This window comes from Metarhizium acridum, assembly GCF_019434415.1.
Source record: "Metarhizium acridum strain ARSEF 324 chromosome Unknown scaffold_1, whole genome shotgun sequence".
NCBI lineage: Eukaryota > Fungi > Ascomycota > Sordariomycetes > Hypocreales > Clavicipitaceae > Metarhizium > Metarhizium acridum.
The window spans coordinates 3,966,563-3,983,089 of NW_027094015.1; the positions used below are offsets into that span (position 1 = coordinate 3,966,563).

Sequence of the window (16,527 nt, forward strand, 5' to 3'; positions counted from 1 at the left end):
ATTCTGTCACTGTGCGCGGCGTGAAAAGCTACACTTGTCAACTTTCCTCTGTAAAAACAAAAGGTTCTCGCAAATCCTCTGAATCTACGTGGCATACTGGCCCGGTACGACGCTCCGATCTGGCCTTGATGCCGGTTCCCTTTTCTGCCTCACTCACAACTTTGCCACGGTGACACAACCACCCAACTTCGTACGGCAAACCACGGTTCTACACACGGCGCCCTTGCATCTGCACACGCAAAGTCAACTCGGCTGATTTCGTCCAACTGGCTGCAGCAAAACAAAGAAAAATCCCGGAGGATAAAAAAAAGCAGGTCAATTCTACCGAGCTACCTTTGTTTCGATCTTTCCTTCTGTTTTCTTCCAACATGGCGCCGATCCCAGTATATAGCTCTAGCCCTATTAACGCTGCTAAACCTACGGGTGTGACTCCCAAGACGGCGGATTCAAACAAAGACGGCCAAGCGCAGCTGGAGCCCTCCCAAATTAGTGGCGAACAAGCGTTCTCGCCAGCTCAACCTGGAGCCAGGCCGATGCTGCCCAAGGCGACCGGCGCACCACAACATGGCGGCCATGTCCCGGCTACACCAACACGAACCAGCTCAGTAGGCAACAACCCCCCTCCACCGCAGCCTGGTGCTGTTCCTGTTCCTCCAGGCAGTAGCAGTGGAACGGGGAGCAATATCCCTCCTCCGCCAAGTGCTGGTGAATCACTCCAGAATCACCAGCCGCCACCAGTGACGACCATGCCTCCACAGATGGGATATCAACCGCCTCGAGCACCTCTCCCTGTCCAGGCACGATCATCGACCGCCTCGACAGTAGGACCACCGCCTCACTCCGGACCAGCCGGTGTCTCCCCACCTCTGCAGGGAAACTATCCGACGGCAGGAATCTCACTGCCGGCGGGAGGCTACCAGCAAGATGTCAATGCAGCAGGGTACAACAGCTATCAAAGAGCAGAAAGAGCGTATGAAGACGAAAGTGAGGCGAGCGTCTGGGACACGGCAAAGAAGTGGGCGGCGTCTGCAGGAGAGTCCCTGGCGGCCGCGGAGAGCGAAGTCTGGAAGAGAATCAACAAGGACTAGGTTTGGGAACCACACCTAAACGTGGCACAAATGAGTGGTGTAAACAATGGGCAAGCAGAAGTGAATAGCTAACTCTCTCTAGTGTTGCTCGTCTAAACAGAGCTTCTGGCACTAGCTGTTGGGAAGGGGAGGCAACAGGGTACTGAGGAGACCGCGGCCTTTGAAGGTCAACTACCGCGTGTCATGGAGATGGACAAGTTGAAGACGCCGTTTGTGTACATACATATTGGACACTTTGGAAAACGCAAGGACAAGGTCGGTATCTACGACACTAGTTTCGGCGTTTTCGACCATGCAGGTGGGGGAGACGTCGTGGAAGACACGCAGCATCGCGAGGGGGGTGACAGGGCTATGAAAGAGACCCTGCCCAATCCACAGAGAAGCAAGGAGATGAGGCCATTGTGGAGTATCAGCAACCGAATCTGTATTACCACGGCAAAAGCCCTGTGTGGGGGGGGCCGAGTTCTCGCGGAAGATGGTGTGCAGAGAAAATGGGCCTTGCCAGGATGGATTTGCCTGTGAGACATTTGGAATACATTTCGACACTTTCTTGATGAGAACAAGGCATATCTTGTCGGTACTGTTTACTTGTGGGAAGGCAACGTTGCGGTGTAGTCGGTTAAGGAAATATCAACAAGAGGGCCTTTTCTTTTCATCCAGGATATCCCCTTCATCTGGATCCTGATGGGTATTTGGGAGATCTCTGTGCCGTGGTTCGTCCAGAGAGTCGGGAATGATGCGGCTTGGAACCCCCAGCTTTCCCCAAAGCAGACGCGAATCTTGTGCATGACTTGCTCCACAAGCTGGACATGTCAGTGTCAGTGTCATCCGAAGCGACGGTGTTGACGACCTCTCGTTGGGGAAAAGATAATACGTAGTAGTACAGACGCTTTCACGGGCGTCAGTTTCATCCTTGTTGCCAGCACATTCTACAGACGGAGCCAAGTATCATACAATCAATATACATACGTAGACGTTGTCATCTCGCACCACAAGCATGATTGTCGATATTATAGACAATATAACGCTTCATGGGCAAAATGAAGGAGAAAACAAACTACTCTTTGTGCGGAGCAGCCGTTGTATCAAAAGTGCCCTCCGCCAGGACCACCATATGGCACCGGTTTGCCGTTCTCCACGACGCAGGCATATCGATCAACGGACCCGACGTTGTGCCAGGAACAGCATATTCAGGCTCGTAAAGAGGGGAGAGAGAGGGGAGAAAGAGAGGCTGAGTCGCGTGGGACAACACACCATTAAAAGGAGAGAAAGGGAGCGAACGAGATAATCGGCAGAATCGCATGACGATGTAAGTTTGTTTGAGGAGAGCCTGGGATGCCTAGTGATGAGGATTTGCCCCCGGTTCGTAGATCCCGACGGTGCGGATGTACCGCTGTTCTTTTGTTCTTTTACTCTTCCTGCTGGCTCTACACTTGAGATGGATCTGAATCGTGCGCGCGTTTCTGATAAGGGACGGCTGAGGGTCGTCGGGTGTAGAGTAAGTGGCGATGCACGAGGTGGGCGGTGTTTGTGTCGTTGGGGGAAGGGCCGGCATGAACTGAAGTTGTTGACGATGTGCGCGATCGCCTTCACCCCCTCCATCCCCCATACGGCCGGGGAGAGGGCGCCAATGTGTTTGGTTGAGTATTTCCGTATACGTCCGCGCTGCAAGTACACGATCTTGCGTGGACAGCTGTATCTTGGTGTTGCGCGGCACGTGCCTGCCCGTTTAGGAATGAGTATCTGGGTCATGACACACATACAATAACAAGGTGTGTCCCTCTCTTTCGTTTGTTATTGGCGTTGGTCCTACGGGCTGACTTTGGATTTGCTCTTATTCCCTCTCGCTACGCTGATGATAAAACAAGATTGTAATCCGTGCCCAAAAGCCCACGGCGCCAATCTGATCGCCAGGGCCCCCCCTCCCCCGAAAATAAAATAAAATAAAATAAATAAAATAAAATAAATTGAAAAGATGCAGCCCTCGATGCGAAGTACAGCACAGGCCATTCTTGGTGTTTGCCAAGGCGCGACTCGAACCAAAGAAGAAGTAAAAAAGAACCTGCTCTCGATATTGGTTCATCAGCCTCAACGTACTCCAGCCGCCATGACTCTCTCCCACACACATCGGATAATCTCCGTGTGTCTGGTTGTCGGAAAGCTGTTACGAATCAACAAAATCTCACCCCCTTCCCATCGATTTACGCACGTACAAACAAGGCCATGGTTTAAAACTCCTCCCCTCTCTTCAGATATATTAAAATAATGGCCCTTTCGCCATGCGAGAAATCGGCCAACCCGAACCGCGCGCGGCCCCCCCTTCTTCCCCTCTTAAAAAAAAAAGGGCAAAATCCCCAGCGTGCCCGCCGTCAATCTCAGCCCTTGGGCTCAACTCAAGTCTGAGCGCAACTAAAAAGTTTCTTCTTTCCTTCTTTCCGACATTCCATCAGCCACACACCCCCAACCCCCAGATGCCACCCCCCCTTCCCCCCTTTTTTTTTCCCAGAAGGCCCCCAATCCTGGCAGCCAGGGGTCAGAGACAGATCTGAGACGTTGAAAGCCTTACAAGGCACTCCCCTGTCCGACACAATCGCGGCCAATGGGCCCAGCTCGGTCTGGCTTGTGTGGCCTTGACAAGCTCATTCCCCACCTTCTAGCGCCGTGCACTTTTTCTTCCAAGACTCCGCTTTCTTTTCGGGCGCGCAGGGCGGCCGTGTCACCTGCTGTGTGCTGTGGAGCATCTCGTCCAAATGCCACCCGGCATTTCATCCGTTGTTCGGAGTCGTGTATGCGGGAACCAGGGCCCAGGGTGCGTCATTGTAAGAAACCACGAGCTGTGCCTGTCTCTACATGGGAGAGAATATTGAAAGAGAAAAGAAAAAAAAGAAGATGGTGATAATTTTAATACATGTTTTAGAGAGAAAGAGAAATCATATTAGAAAAAGCCACCAAAACAAGCACCATCCAAGACACAACTTGCTCAAATTAAAAAGTATATTGGTCGAATCATTATCGAGCAAATTAAACCGGTTCACAACCGTTTGCCCTCTCGCAAGCCTTTGCCTTTTTTGGGAGCTCGCTTCCATTTAACCCGGCAACTTTTGTAACGTCTGGCCGAGTGGCTTGTGCTTGGACCCTTGGGTCACCTTTTGCTGCACCTATGTACCTAAGTATGTTGAAAAAAGAAGGTGCCTTTGCCTTGTGGCGATGCAATTGGTTGGACTCGCCAATCGAGATCGATTGCGGCAGGGAGCTTTCTCGAGAGACGTCAAGCCGTTTCCATGCAATCCCACGTCGAGTATCCCCCCCCAATATCCATCACTGCTGGCTGAGCCAGTCTCGGCATTGTGTGCATCGTGGGCAGGGTTGACGTCAAAACATCACACAGGGTATCTGTCCACTTGTCGCTCCTTCTGGAACGACGGATCGGCATCTTATTGATGCATGACACACTTATACTTATCCTTCAGGCATCCCAAGTCGCGCGCTAGTGCCCGTCTGGCAGGTTTTTTGAGTGTCTGGTGTCTTGTTCATTCTCTACGTTCCTCTTTTGTTCCATCTATTCATCCATCCATCCACCCATCCATCATCCGGGGCCCCTTCCCGGTTCCTTGTGCCTGATGTCGCCGCTCTTTCTTCAGCCACTTTAACTTCCAAATACCAGGTCTTCACACGAATGAAATCACTTCATGTCCCCTGCCACAGTGCACTCTATGGCTTGGTCAAGATGGCCGCTAGTTGCTTCGCCACCTCGTCACCAACTTCCTTAGTGCCGGCGTTGCCACCCATGTCTTTCGTCCTGAGTCCTCCGTCGATGGCAGCCTTGACAGCAGCCTCAACAGCCTTAGCTTCCTCGGGCAAGTTTAACGAATACCTCAGCATCATGGCCACCGACAATATGGTACCGAGGGGGTTTACAATGCCTTTGCCAGAAATATCGGGAGCGGAACCTGGGCGCAAAAGAAAATCATGCTCAGTAAATCGTACATAATCGCCACTCCATGATTGGCGTTTTGATATATTGTCATCCAGTATAGTGAAACTGGGATCGACAATACAGATGTAAGGGGTGGAGATACACCTACCGTGAATAGGCTCATAGATGCCATTGCATTTACCCTTGCCGTCTGGAATACCACTCAAGCTTGCGCTGGGCAAAAGTCCAATGCTGCCGGGAATGACACTCGCCTCGTCACTAATGATATCACCAAAGAGATTGCTAGTGACAACGACCCCGTTTAAGCCCCGAGGGTTCTTGATTAGAATCATAGCGGCACTGTCAATCAGTTGATGCTCAATCTTGAGATCGGGAAACTCCCTCTCAAAGGTTTCAGTCATGACCTTTCGCCACAGGCGGCTGGTGGCCAGTACGTTGGCCTTGTCAAGAGACCAGACCGTCTTGTCTCCGCGGCCGCGGGCGAGGAACCCGGCTAGACGCGCCACACGCTCAATTTCTGGACGTGAGTAGGGTTCCGAATCCCACGCTGTGCCTGATCCATCATCTTCTTTACGATCACCAAAATAGATGCCACCGGTTAACTCGCGGACAATAACAAAATCGGTCCCTCGACATATTTCAGCCTTAAGGGGGGACGAATCGACGAGAGCATCAGAGGCGAAGAAACAAGGTCGTAAGTTTCCGTATGTTCCCATTTCCTTACGCAGCTTCAGTAGGCCTTGCTCTGGTCGAACGGCACCGGTGCCCCATTTGGGACCACCAATTGCACCAAGCAGAACTGCGTCGGCTGAGTTGGCTGCATTAAGAGCTTCATCAGTCAACGGGGTGCCAGTGGCATCGATGGAACACTAAGCGAGGTCAAGGGGTGAGTGTGTCAGCAACATTACTCAGACTCCATTTCGTACTCATACAACGGTAGGAAGAGGGAACTTCCCGGCGTGTGGGACTTACACCTCCCAGCAAATGCTCTTTGAGCACAAATTTGCCAACACTCGGTCTGTGGTGCTCAATCGCTTTAAGAATCTTTACAAGACAGACGTTCACGTTAGCTTGACGGCCTTGGGACGTCTACTTTCCTGCCAAGAAGAATCCAGATGAGGTTCCTTGTCACAAGTGGAAATGAAACACTTTACCTTGACGCCTTCGGCAACGACCTACCCCAACCATCTCCGTTAGCTAACAAAAGTTCTCCCTGAAGAATCGAGCTTCTGAACGGAAGCACAACACAACATACCTCGGGACCACAATGGTCGCCGGCAAATACCACAATGCTATACTCCGCCATCTTTCGGGATTTCGTAGCTTGGCCCTAATTGCACTTTTGTCGCGCTTCAAGAAATGGCTTTGTTGATGGAGGAATGATGTCTGGTCTGGTTTGTTGCTGCGGGCCATCCGAGTCGCCGATAGGTGATGCCCCTCCCCCACCAATCCGAGATCGGAGGCTGACATACTCCGTACGATCCACGGTTTGTTTGCTCGTGTTGACAGACACGCCACACTCACTGCAGTCAGGTGATGCGATTGTGCGACCGGAGCAACAGGACGCCACACCCGTTAGCCGGCGACGTGACCACTCGTAATTGAACAGGGTTCTGAAGTTCGCACAAACATCGCCAGTATCAAAAGCTTGTCCTACCAAACACAGACCCTATCCCATCGGCATGCCCCTCGTGAAGACTATTGAAAATGTGCTCGGTACTCGGGCAATAGAAACACGCGACGACAGAGCACGATTCTCCCCAAGTTAGGACAGCCCTGGCTATATTAATTTAGCCCTTAATTACCTACCTAGGTAGGTAGTCTGCTTTTTCAGGTCGTTTCGATGCCTGCTTGAGTCGCAAGTCAAAACCCAGTGACAGACCAGAATAGGTTGCATTTTGTCCTCGCTTTTCGCCCTTTGAACCCATTGTTCCCTCCAACTAATTCGTACTCCGTACGATTGCTGAAGTGCCTTTTGGAGGCGCGATTGGCTCTGGGACCATGTCTGAGGTTTTATTATCGTATTCAAGGGTCTTTTGCTAGCGCCACGTGGTGGTAAACAATTTTGGCGTCTCGCGCATCTCAACGGGAACACCTGCTTCATACATGTACTGTCGTCCAACCCAATTCCAAATCTGACAGCAGGGTAGCTGCTCCGACCTTGCCCACATGGCAAGGCAAGCCGTTTCCCGATCGTGCCACGCGTGACCAAGGCTCTCGTTTTCGGCTGCACTCTAGAGCACGCCTACTCACGCAAATTGTCGGCGCTGAGGAATCAACAGCCCTGTTTCTGGCCTCTGTCGCCACGTACAGCCGTAATCAGTTCATGTCATCGAAAGCCAAGACTTATTGACGCCTCTCTCAGCACTGGGCAATTATTGGATCTCCGGCACTTGCAGGAGAGGCTCTATTTCCCCTAGGCCCCCAGGCTTGGACACCACACGTTTGATCCACTCGGAAGAGGCGGTAAGCTCCGGCTGGAGCCACGTCGTTGTGGGGACGACGTTACTCGCTAAGGTTCTTGCTCCAAGGTGACATATTATCGCAGGATGTACTTTAGTACTGTGTACAGTAGTGTATTGCACCTCCCAGGCCACCGAAGGACTTGTGTAGGCTAGAACGGAGTACTCCGGACACACGCCTGTCGTTGTGCATCGCGGGTCCAGGATCGTCAAGATTCCCGTTGGTGTCATGAAGGGTGTTTCGCGCAGAATCAGGTCACTCCTGAGTCATGGCTGCTCCCGTTCTGATTCGTCCTTTCCTGGATAATTACCTTTCTAATGCTGTGGGCTTGTGATTCCATTGCCTTGTCCTTGTCGAATCTTGCTTTGTGGCTCTGGATCGTGATATCAACAGTGATTATTTTGATCCTAGCTCTTTTCCGACACCGAACCGGCCCACAGTTGTTCACGATGTACAAGTTTGTTGCGGTTCGCCGACACTTGAGGTCGCTTCCTATCTCCCGGTCCTAGCAAAGGGCGAAGAAGATGTGTCGCGGGGGTTGACCTTCCAATAAAACCATGTATTCATAGTATGGAACCACGGGTGGCAAGACAATTGAGTGGGTACATTGAATCAGACCAAACTCTAATAGATGAGTTTAATGATTGTGAAGGTACGTACTCCGTCTTTTGCAACAAGCCTCGTGCCTCCCGATAGGCGATGATGGCTCAAACGATTCCGTTTGTGAATCTCTGCAAGAAATAATGTTATCCCCGTGTCCCCGCCAACCTGTAGGCTGGATGAAACTGGTACAACTTGGCGCGCATGGTCGGGATCCCGACCTTGGTTTTCGTCCAACATTTGGGAGCTTGGTTCTTGTGGAATAACACAGTAGGCCTCATGCAATCAGCCGCAAGACCGAGGTGTATGCGTGCCAATGGCCTGCCAGCGGTTAGAAGAGTTCCCGGAAATTGGATAGACAAGATAAGTGATCCGAGCAATGATGGTGCTTCATGACGGCGTAGCCGCTAGGCCAGAGTGACAGTGATAGCGCCAAACCACGTCGTCGGAGTAAACTGTCATGATTGGTGGCGGCACTTGGGTCGTTGGCCCCTGATCGATAGCAGCCACTGATGCGTAAGATCCACAATGGAGGAGCATCAGAACCTGCGCATCTCATACAACATGTATGGAGCACGGAAGTACATGATATTAAAATCAAGAATGGACCTCAGCCTTCTGCGAGGTCACCGTCACTCACGATCAAGCCTGTACTCGGTGATTGTATGTAGAATAGGTGCTCGGTAGCTGTGTTATTGTAGGGTTCTTGATGGCGGGTTCTAGCAATCCTACCCAAAACGCATGTGCGTCTAGTAGTCCTGGGTGCATGTCTTCTTTTCTTTTAATATAAAAAGAGTGGACTGATGTTTGACGAGTAGAATGGACTCACGACCCTTGTTCTGCTCCGCAGCAGTCCCGAGTGCACGAAGCTCTTGTGTCGTGAGAGTTAGGGCTGTCCTTGTCGTCGATCGGAATGGGGGCAACGAGAGTCGTTGGCTGTTGCGGTTTCATCACAGTGACCGTTGTCGACGTATGAAGGCATCGAATCAGAGGTGAGGGTGGGGCGACGCTGCAAGAATCGGGGAGCCTTGGCCGTACCTGCCTTACTGGCGGTAGTCTTGTCCTCTCATAGGGCAAGATGATTGTGGCGCTGCGGGAGAATCTAACCGCAAGGCAGCCGGACGTGCCAAATATCATTAGCATGGCACTGCAATAATGCATGTACGTGCACGTGCTCGAGCAAACTCCCGGGTAACTTACGACACAGAGATACAATGATACAACACTTGCAGTTGCTTGGAAGCAGGCGTACAATTACGGAGTCGAGAGCAACGGGTTGAGTGGGTAGCCACCAGAGGCTTACTTCAAGTGCAACGCTGAGCCACGTACCTACGTACTCCGACACTTAGAAGTCAAGCTGCCAAGTAAACGATGGCTCGCTATTCAATAGCCGATATCGAATGCTACTACTGCTGGCCCTGTTCTGAAATTCGACCCTGAGCCCTTGACCAGCCGACCTGATGCTGATGGGTATGTCCGGCCTTCTTGGCGCCACGATCCGTACTAGATGGCGCACATTTGAGCACTCCAGGGAACATGCTCACTGCCATGGAAGCTTGGCGCGCCAAAGTAGGCACTTTTTAACTACCTAGGAAGGTAGGCACTACGTGGAAATTGGGGCGCAACTGCATTCTAGTGGCTCAGAGGTCGTCAACGGTAGCGCAAGTGGGAAGGAGCGGAACGCCGGGAAGGAAGTTGGGAAGGAAGAGGGGTGGAAGAGGGGTGGAAGGTGAGTGGAAGATGAGTGGAAGACGAGTGGAAGGGGTTAACTGGCCGGTTCCGCTCAGCCTCATTGGCCGCACTACTCCTCAGAGAAACCGCACCCCCTAGGGCCGCCCACGCCTCTTCCTCCAAGGTGCGCGGTTCCGGAGTCATCGACCAGCCATCGACCCAGTCCGCCAGTCCGCCAGTCCGCCAGGCCATCAAACCATCAAACCCCGGCTCAGATGCGCAAGTTGTCGTCTCACATCTCAAGGACCAGGACATTGGACTTTCTCGCACAGGTTGAGGTGGTATTATTGTGTAGTGTATACCAATCATACAGCAACTCAAAGCTGTCCTTTGTAGAAGCTTGGAAGGACAGCTAGTCCAGGCCTTTATTGGTCCCGACATTGAGTGCTCGAGTTCTGAATGGAGCACCGAGCATGTATTCAATGTTCAATGTTCGTATTGCAGATTGCAGAGCTTTCCCGTATGCGACCATCTCCAAAGTGAAGTTGAAGCATGTGGGTAGGTACAAAGGCAAGTACCAGTCATTTTGGGCGTAGTCACATCGGCACCAAGCTCCCAAGGTCGCCAGGCCGCAAGGTCGCGTCGAAGGCTGCAGGCTAAGGTATTCGTACAGTAAACTTGAGGATGGGTGTCTCCCCGGCCAAACAGCGAGTACCCAAGACCCAAGGCCATAGCCACATGCGCTGCCCTGCTGCTCGTGTGTACACTACAATAGCCGACGGTTGGGGCACTTGCCATTCAGGTCCCGATGAGACTTCGGCAGTCAACACAAGTCAATCGACCTCGTTGCTAGACATCTGGACTCTCTGCTCTTGACAGCGGCTGCCTGCGAATTCCAAGTTGAGACTTGGTAGAAGCTAGTTTGCACTCTGCAACACCCTCGCCTTCTCTCTCGTCCGACCTCCAGCTTCCACCAGCCCCGATTGCTCGACAAATACCTGCAACGCCAGCGAAAAGTCACGGCTGCCGCACCTTAAAGCTGAAACTTGGAACCTGGAACCTTGCCCGTCTCCATTGATTCTCGACTCCGTATCGCTTGGGTCCCCAGCAACCCCAGCAGCCCCAGCTAGCCCCTCGACGGCCACACAACATTGAGCCGAATACCCAGGCATCCAGCCAGCCAGAACCGCCACGACTGCCAGGCTCTCCCTACCCAAATAGCGAGGCTAATGTGCCTGGTAAACCGGGCAGATTGGCAGACTCACACGGGCACAGACGCACCAATCATTTGCCGTAGCCCTGCGCGCACGTCTAGCTAGCTACTCCCTAGCCTAGAAACCCTTGGTGACGGACAAAGTACATGATGATGAGCCCAAACCGTCATGTTGACCCAAGTTTCCCGAGTCCACTGGACCCGAAAGTTGGCACGCAACCTTAACCGGCCAGGCTTTTTTGTCAAACGGACTCCTTCTGCGGCTTCGACGGCTCCCACGTCTCCCACCGGAGCCGCCCCCCATGCCTCTCATACCTCGATATCCATCGTATGGAGTACATGTGGTTTTACTTACACCTCTGCTCTAGCTGGGTTTCCCGATTTCCCACTCATCTGACACTTTCTCACACGCCTTGTTCTCTTCCTCCCTCGGGCTTTGGCCTGGTCCTTGCTCACAGGTGGCAGCTCGAGGGCTTGAAGTTGTCCTAGTCTAACCCAAAACCAAACCCCCGGTTTACAGATCTTGATGGAATGGTGACGCCGGCTACCTCACTACCGTGTTCCGTGCCTGACCTTGCAAGCCTGATGGAGCCATAATCCTCAAGTGGATGTGAGCTGGGTCGAGCAGGATATGGGGGTTCCTGGGACCTGGGACTTTTGGACCTGGGCACCGCCTGGACAACCTCCGAGTTGCCCAGCTCTGATTGAGCGTGTACACGCACTCCCGGAGACACGTAGAATGGGGCCAATATGGATGGATTGGGGACGACGGAAGTTTATGGTATTGACAGACGCCTCACATGTATGGAGTGAGTACACGCGCACACACGCTTCGGCTCCATGTTCCTCTACCTGCTCCAGTGTGCGTGAGTTTTATATTAAGTATGTATTGTATGTGTGCCCCTACTATACATACATACATACCATACAATCAAGCAAGCACACACGCACACGCACACGCACTCCAGTCTGGGGCGCCCGCTGTTATACCCAGTTATCGGAATCATACTCCCGCACACCTCTCAACTCTCTCGTCTTCCTGTCCTCCCCATCGTGCCTCGTCTAAATGAAAACCGCACTCCCCCATGGACCCATAAACCCATGGTACCTTTCGATTTGCTTAGTCGTGTGCAACTAACTGCTCAGTCACCCCAGTCTTTTCCGTCTTGCGCAAGCCTCAAAGGGCCCATACATTATTCATTTGTCTCTTGCCAAGTTCCGGGCCGAGCGTGGCATCGCTAATCTGTGTACAAACACACTCTCTTGTCCCAGTTCCTCTGGGTCTTCTATATCACACAAAAGGAGCTGGCCCTCTTTCTGCTCCCTCTCCAACCATCGCTCTTTCACTATCACTAAACTATACAGAGTCGTTAACCGACCAGCTCCCCAGATCACACTGCGGTAGCTACCAACAAAACACTACAATCTTTACTTGCAATACAGTCATTACGCGGTGGCTCTTTCCGATTATTTTCAGAGATAGTCCTGCTCTTGCCTTGTACACCAAACGCCTGCGTCCAACACTCCTTCCTCGGCAGCTTACATGCTCTCTCCCACTCGCATCCGCCCAAATAGTACGACTAGCTCTCGAAATCACCATCACAATCCCTTTACACGTCCAATCTTTTGTCAAGTATGTTCAGGCCGTCAACTCAATACACCGGCATCTTTGCTGCGTCCAGATATGTTCGTCCAGCATCATCTGGTCCAGACTTGTGCCTAACCCTGCGCGTTTACTGACTTGGGCTTTCAGGCGCGAATCGCCCCAACATTTGTTCAGGCAGATTGTCCTTCAAATTAGTCCTTGCCCTTTCCCCGTACACTCCGACTACCTTCCTTGCTAGTCTTGCGGTAAAACCGCACTGTTACGATAAGAAATACTGCCTGCTCCAGGACTTCGATATCGTTGTGGAACAACTCCAACCCACTATCCGTTGTGCGGACAGCCAGTTTTGTGCTAGTATTTGCTATTAGCTCACTTTCCTGATCTCGTTTTCTTGCTTCTTCCTCGCAAATTGATTGCTCAGAGTTGGAAATGAGCACCAACACCATGCCTGGGAACGACGGGATGCTTCCCGGAGGAACGATGTGGATGTCGCCGCCAACATCTGAACCGCGTAGACGACCAGCAGCGATATACACAAATATTTCCTACACAGCCGGCGATGAGATGAACCCTATTTCTGCTTGGAGCGGCATGCACCTACAACAAGTCACCGATCCATCGACGTCGCGGTCATCACCTATTGCTCAGGAAATGCTTCCTCTGTCCATGTCAGGCCATGGTGAGTCTCTAGCCAATTCGCTTGCCACTATTTGCCGCCACGATCCTAATGAAAATACCTCAGACGGATGGAATCAGCCATCGTGCGGCGAAGTCCTCGACTTTCAAGGCCTGGATTCCGAAGGAGCTATTGGCCAAGCATACACCACCGATGAAGCTGTACCCATAATCGACTTGCGATATTCGAACCAGTCCCAAGAAGCATCAAATCTGAACATGGAAGAGGGTATAAAACAAAGGAGGCTATCAAACTCTTCGTTGACGGTCTCTACTTCAGAACCGATGTCTGACATCCCGTCTTCGTATGAGGACTATCCTGCTGGCTTGTCGGAAGCTCCCTCTTATACCTCGGATTACCTGTCAACTGCCTCAAACCGAACCTCGCTCATGTCTTCCATACAACTGTCGCCAGTAGCTTCGCCACGAGCCACTCCCCAGAGCCGACCAGAGCAAGTCAGAACCCAAAGTCGCGGCCGAGCCTCGCCATCTCCGAGACCAAGCGTGCGGTCCGCACCGTACACCCTCGAGGCATCGAAGAACCAACGGTGGTCTACTGGATCATATGCCCCGACGCAAAACCGCCGACAGTCTCCCATAATATTCCACGGTGCCCAGGACGGATACCCCACAAACCAACGCATGTCACTTCAGAACTATCCACCGCTGATGCCGACACAGTCGTTCCATGCAGGTGGCATACATGGCCATCCTCCACACCAACCGCCATTTGCTGTGTCCGGGCAACCAATGTTTTCGAGACACGGAATAATACCACCACCTCACATGTCACATCAGGGCATGTTTGAGCAACCGCCACCACTGCCATCACACGGTATTTTCAAGATGCTCCAGAGCAACGGAGACCCTCATATGCTACATGGTCACTATGCGGATCTATCGGATCCTCCTGATTTGTTTGGTCCTCTAGCAGAAGAACAAGTTCCACCGCCTGAAGAAGACATGAACCATTCTGACCCTAACATGATTCCCTATGAGCAAGATTTGCGATTTGATGGTGATCTATACACTCCTAGGTGGGTTCGGGGCCATGGAAACAAGCGTGAGGGCTGGTGTGGTATCTGCAAACCGGGCAGATGGCTAGTTCTGAAGAACTCGGCTTTCTGGTATGACAAGTCTTTCACGCACGGCATTAGTGCCGCTACAGGCCATCCATTCGAGGAGCCTTTGGACACACGACGAATGGACGGAAACCCAGATGTGTGGGAAGGACTGTGTACATCATGCAATGACTGGGTCCCCTTGGTCAGTAGCAAGAAGAAGGGCACAACGTGGTTTCGACACGCCTACAAGGTTAGTTATGAACATGGCCTGGAACACTCCAAACCCAACAACTGCTAATACATTTCGATAATAGTGCCATACTCATCAGAAGGTCAAGGATATGCCAAAGAGACGACGAGAGATGGGTAGCGGTAGAAAACTGGCTGCTCAAACCCCGAAACCCAAATTAGATACAACGGTACAGCAACCAATGACCCCACAGTCGGTCACCACGCCAGTATCGGGCCTTAACACACCATGTTCCGTGCCGCCGCTAATGCCTCAACTTCATCTCCAAGTGTTGCATCATCAGCAGCAAATGCCGCCACACACAGAACCTCCCACGTCAGTTTCAGGACCCGACACTATGTGTCTATCTGGACCTCCCCCTATGTCGATACCACCTCCAACGTCAACTATGGGAAATATGATCTAATTCATGATCTCGGGGCATCCTCCACGCAAACTCCCCTTGCATCGACCAGGGCTTTCTTTCTTTCTTTTTTTTTATTCGCTTTACGTTTCGAGTTCTTTGCACGACAACTAGAATTGTATTCTGCCGATTTAAAATGCATGTTTGATTGACGAACTATGAAGGAGAGCATGAGGATACGATATTATATCATAAAACTACTCTCAAAACACATGACTGGGTAGCCTGCTTTGATTCTTTATTTTACTTTGGTTAACTGGATGATATTTTGGAATGGATGTGGAACTGATAGAGCGGGAACTAAACGATTTGGGTTGGATAAAGAGTCTTTCTACACCGGATTGGAGTGAATTTGGGAAGGGGTACACGGTTTTTTGTTTTTGGGTCAGGAGACTGAAAATTACCCTTGTGGTTTTGGTTATATCCATTTTTGCACTGTGGTCCTTGTTCACTTCTCTACTTTTCTTCATTAGTGTATATCCTTTGTTGATGTATATTTCCATTTGTACCACTTCTTGTCATTCTATGCAATGTAACTTGCTCCACATTGGACGTTCTTTTTCTTAACCTACTATACAACGTTCCTGTGAGCACAGTCTCGGTCTTGGTCACAGGGCAATAAGAAGATTGGAGCCTCCCTTTGCTATACTCGGGCAGCTTTTTTCCCCTTTTCTTTTTCTTTTGTTTCGGCAAACCACCGGTCTGGAACGTGCACAAGTTGCTCATGGAAGCTGGGCTCCCTGAGAAACAAATGTCTTTTGTGTAAGTTCTATCATGGCAACATGATGGCATACCCTACTGGGGGAACTCCTCTTCCTTATTGCTAGCACTAGTCATAGCTCTGAATGTCACCTCGTCGGTATATCCGGAGTGTGTAGAAAATAAAGAAGATTTGGGTCGACATTCAGACGAGCAGTATTCTTGTTTCAGTGTCAAGTGTGTCATAGAAGTGCTTGGCCAAGTGATGGCCTTGTATCAACTAAAACGACAATATTTCCGTAGTTTAAAGAAGTATGCAATTACATCCCCCGACTGCGATCAAACAGCCCAGCTTTCCGGCGTCAAGGCCCTAGTCATCCCTTTGGCTGGTTGTTTGTTAGTCTTGCGAATCCTCATATGTTTACATATAGCACACTATGGACCCCCCGCCCGGGGGAAAGGGGGGGGGGGGGATACAGGAAGCGTTCAAAGCCGTAATTCTGGTACTGGCGTCAAAATATTCGCCTTTGGGCCAGGAGATTCATACGTGGATTTTGGGCGCTCGTCTCAGCGCTTTGGCGTCTCGTTTATCGGGTTTGGAGCGGTCTTAGATTCATCTCTGGGCGCTACCCTGAGCGGAAATGTCGTTCTGAGACGGATGCTCGTGATGGGACTTTCCGTGGCCAGATGTTGGTGCACCAACAAGATAAAGTTTCAGAACCGTCTTGCCGTCCGCTTTCCGATTCCCGGGCATGTCCGTTGCTTCTAGGCTCCGTGGCGTGGCTTGTTCTGGGCGTCTGGCCACGTTGTCGGTTTTGAACTTTAAAAATGTGCAACAGGAGCTGAGGGCAGGGATTT

The 16,527-nt window shown here is 51.4% G+C and overlaps 4 protein-coding genes across 5 annotated transcripts; 3 read left to right on the top strand and 1 right to left on the bottom strand.

Moving 5' to 3' along the window:
• Window positions 1–368: 368 nt before the first annotated feature.
• Window positions 369–1,088, top strand: J3458_001207 (uncharacterized protein; the record flags this gene model as incomplete). The annotated part of the gene is made up of 1 exon (XM_007815349.2): window positions 369–1,088. The coding sequence occupies one exon, from the start codon at window positions 369–371 to the stop codon at window positions 1,086–1,088; it is 720 nt and encodes a 239-aa protein (XP_007813540.2).
• A 183-nt stretch (window positions 1,089–1,271) lies between these two features.
• On the top strand, window positions 1,272–1,610 carry J3458_001208 (uncharacterized protein; the record flags this gene model as incomplete). Its single annotated transcript, XM_066116595.1, has 1 exon — window positions 1,272–1,610. The coding sequence occupies one exon, from the start codon at window positions 1,272–1,274 to the stop codon at window positions 1,608–1,610; it is 339 nt and encodes a 112-aa protein (XP_065978479.1).
• Window positions 1,611–4,034: 2,424 nt separating this feature from the next.
• Window positions 4,035–6,479, bottom strand: LEU2_1 (3-isopropylmalate dehydrogenase). 2 transcript variants are annotated; one of them, XM_066116597.1, is made up of 5 exons: window positions 6,281–6,479; window positions 6,180–6,200; window positions 5,998–6,069; window positions 5,174–5,894; window positions 4,035–5,038 (listed from the first exon to the last, which is right to left on the bottom strand). In XM_066116597.1, exons 1-5 carry the CDS (start codon window positions 6,329–6,331, stop codon window positions 4,800–4,802), a joined length of 1,104 nt encoding a protein of 367 aa, XP_065978481.1. In that variant the 5' UTR covers window positions 6,332–6,479; the 3' UTR covers window positions 4,035–4,799. The 2 variants fall into 2 exon arrangements, with proteins under 2 accessions (XP_065978481.1, XP_065978480.1); XM_066116596.1 differs by having other exon boundaries at window positions 4,605–6,200.
• Window positions 6,480–10,658: 4,179 nt separating this feature from the next.
• J3458_001210 (uncharacterized protein) lies at window positions 10,659–14,973 on the top strand (the record flags this gene model as incomplete). Its single annotated transcript, XM_066116598.1, has 4 exons — window positions 10,659–12,605; window positions 12,726–13,257; window positions 13,321–14,567; window positions 14,632–14,973. Exons 2-4 carry the CDS (start codon window positions 13,008–13,010, stop codon window positions 14,971–14,973), a joined length of 1,839 nt encoding a protein of 612 aa, XP_065978482.1. The 5' UTR covers window positions 10,659–12,605; window positions 12,726–13,007.
• Between the last annotated feature and the right edge of the window lie 1,554 nt (window positions 14,974–16,527).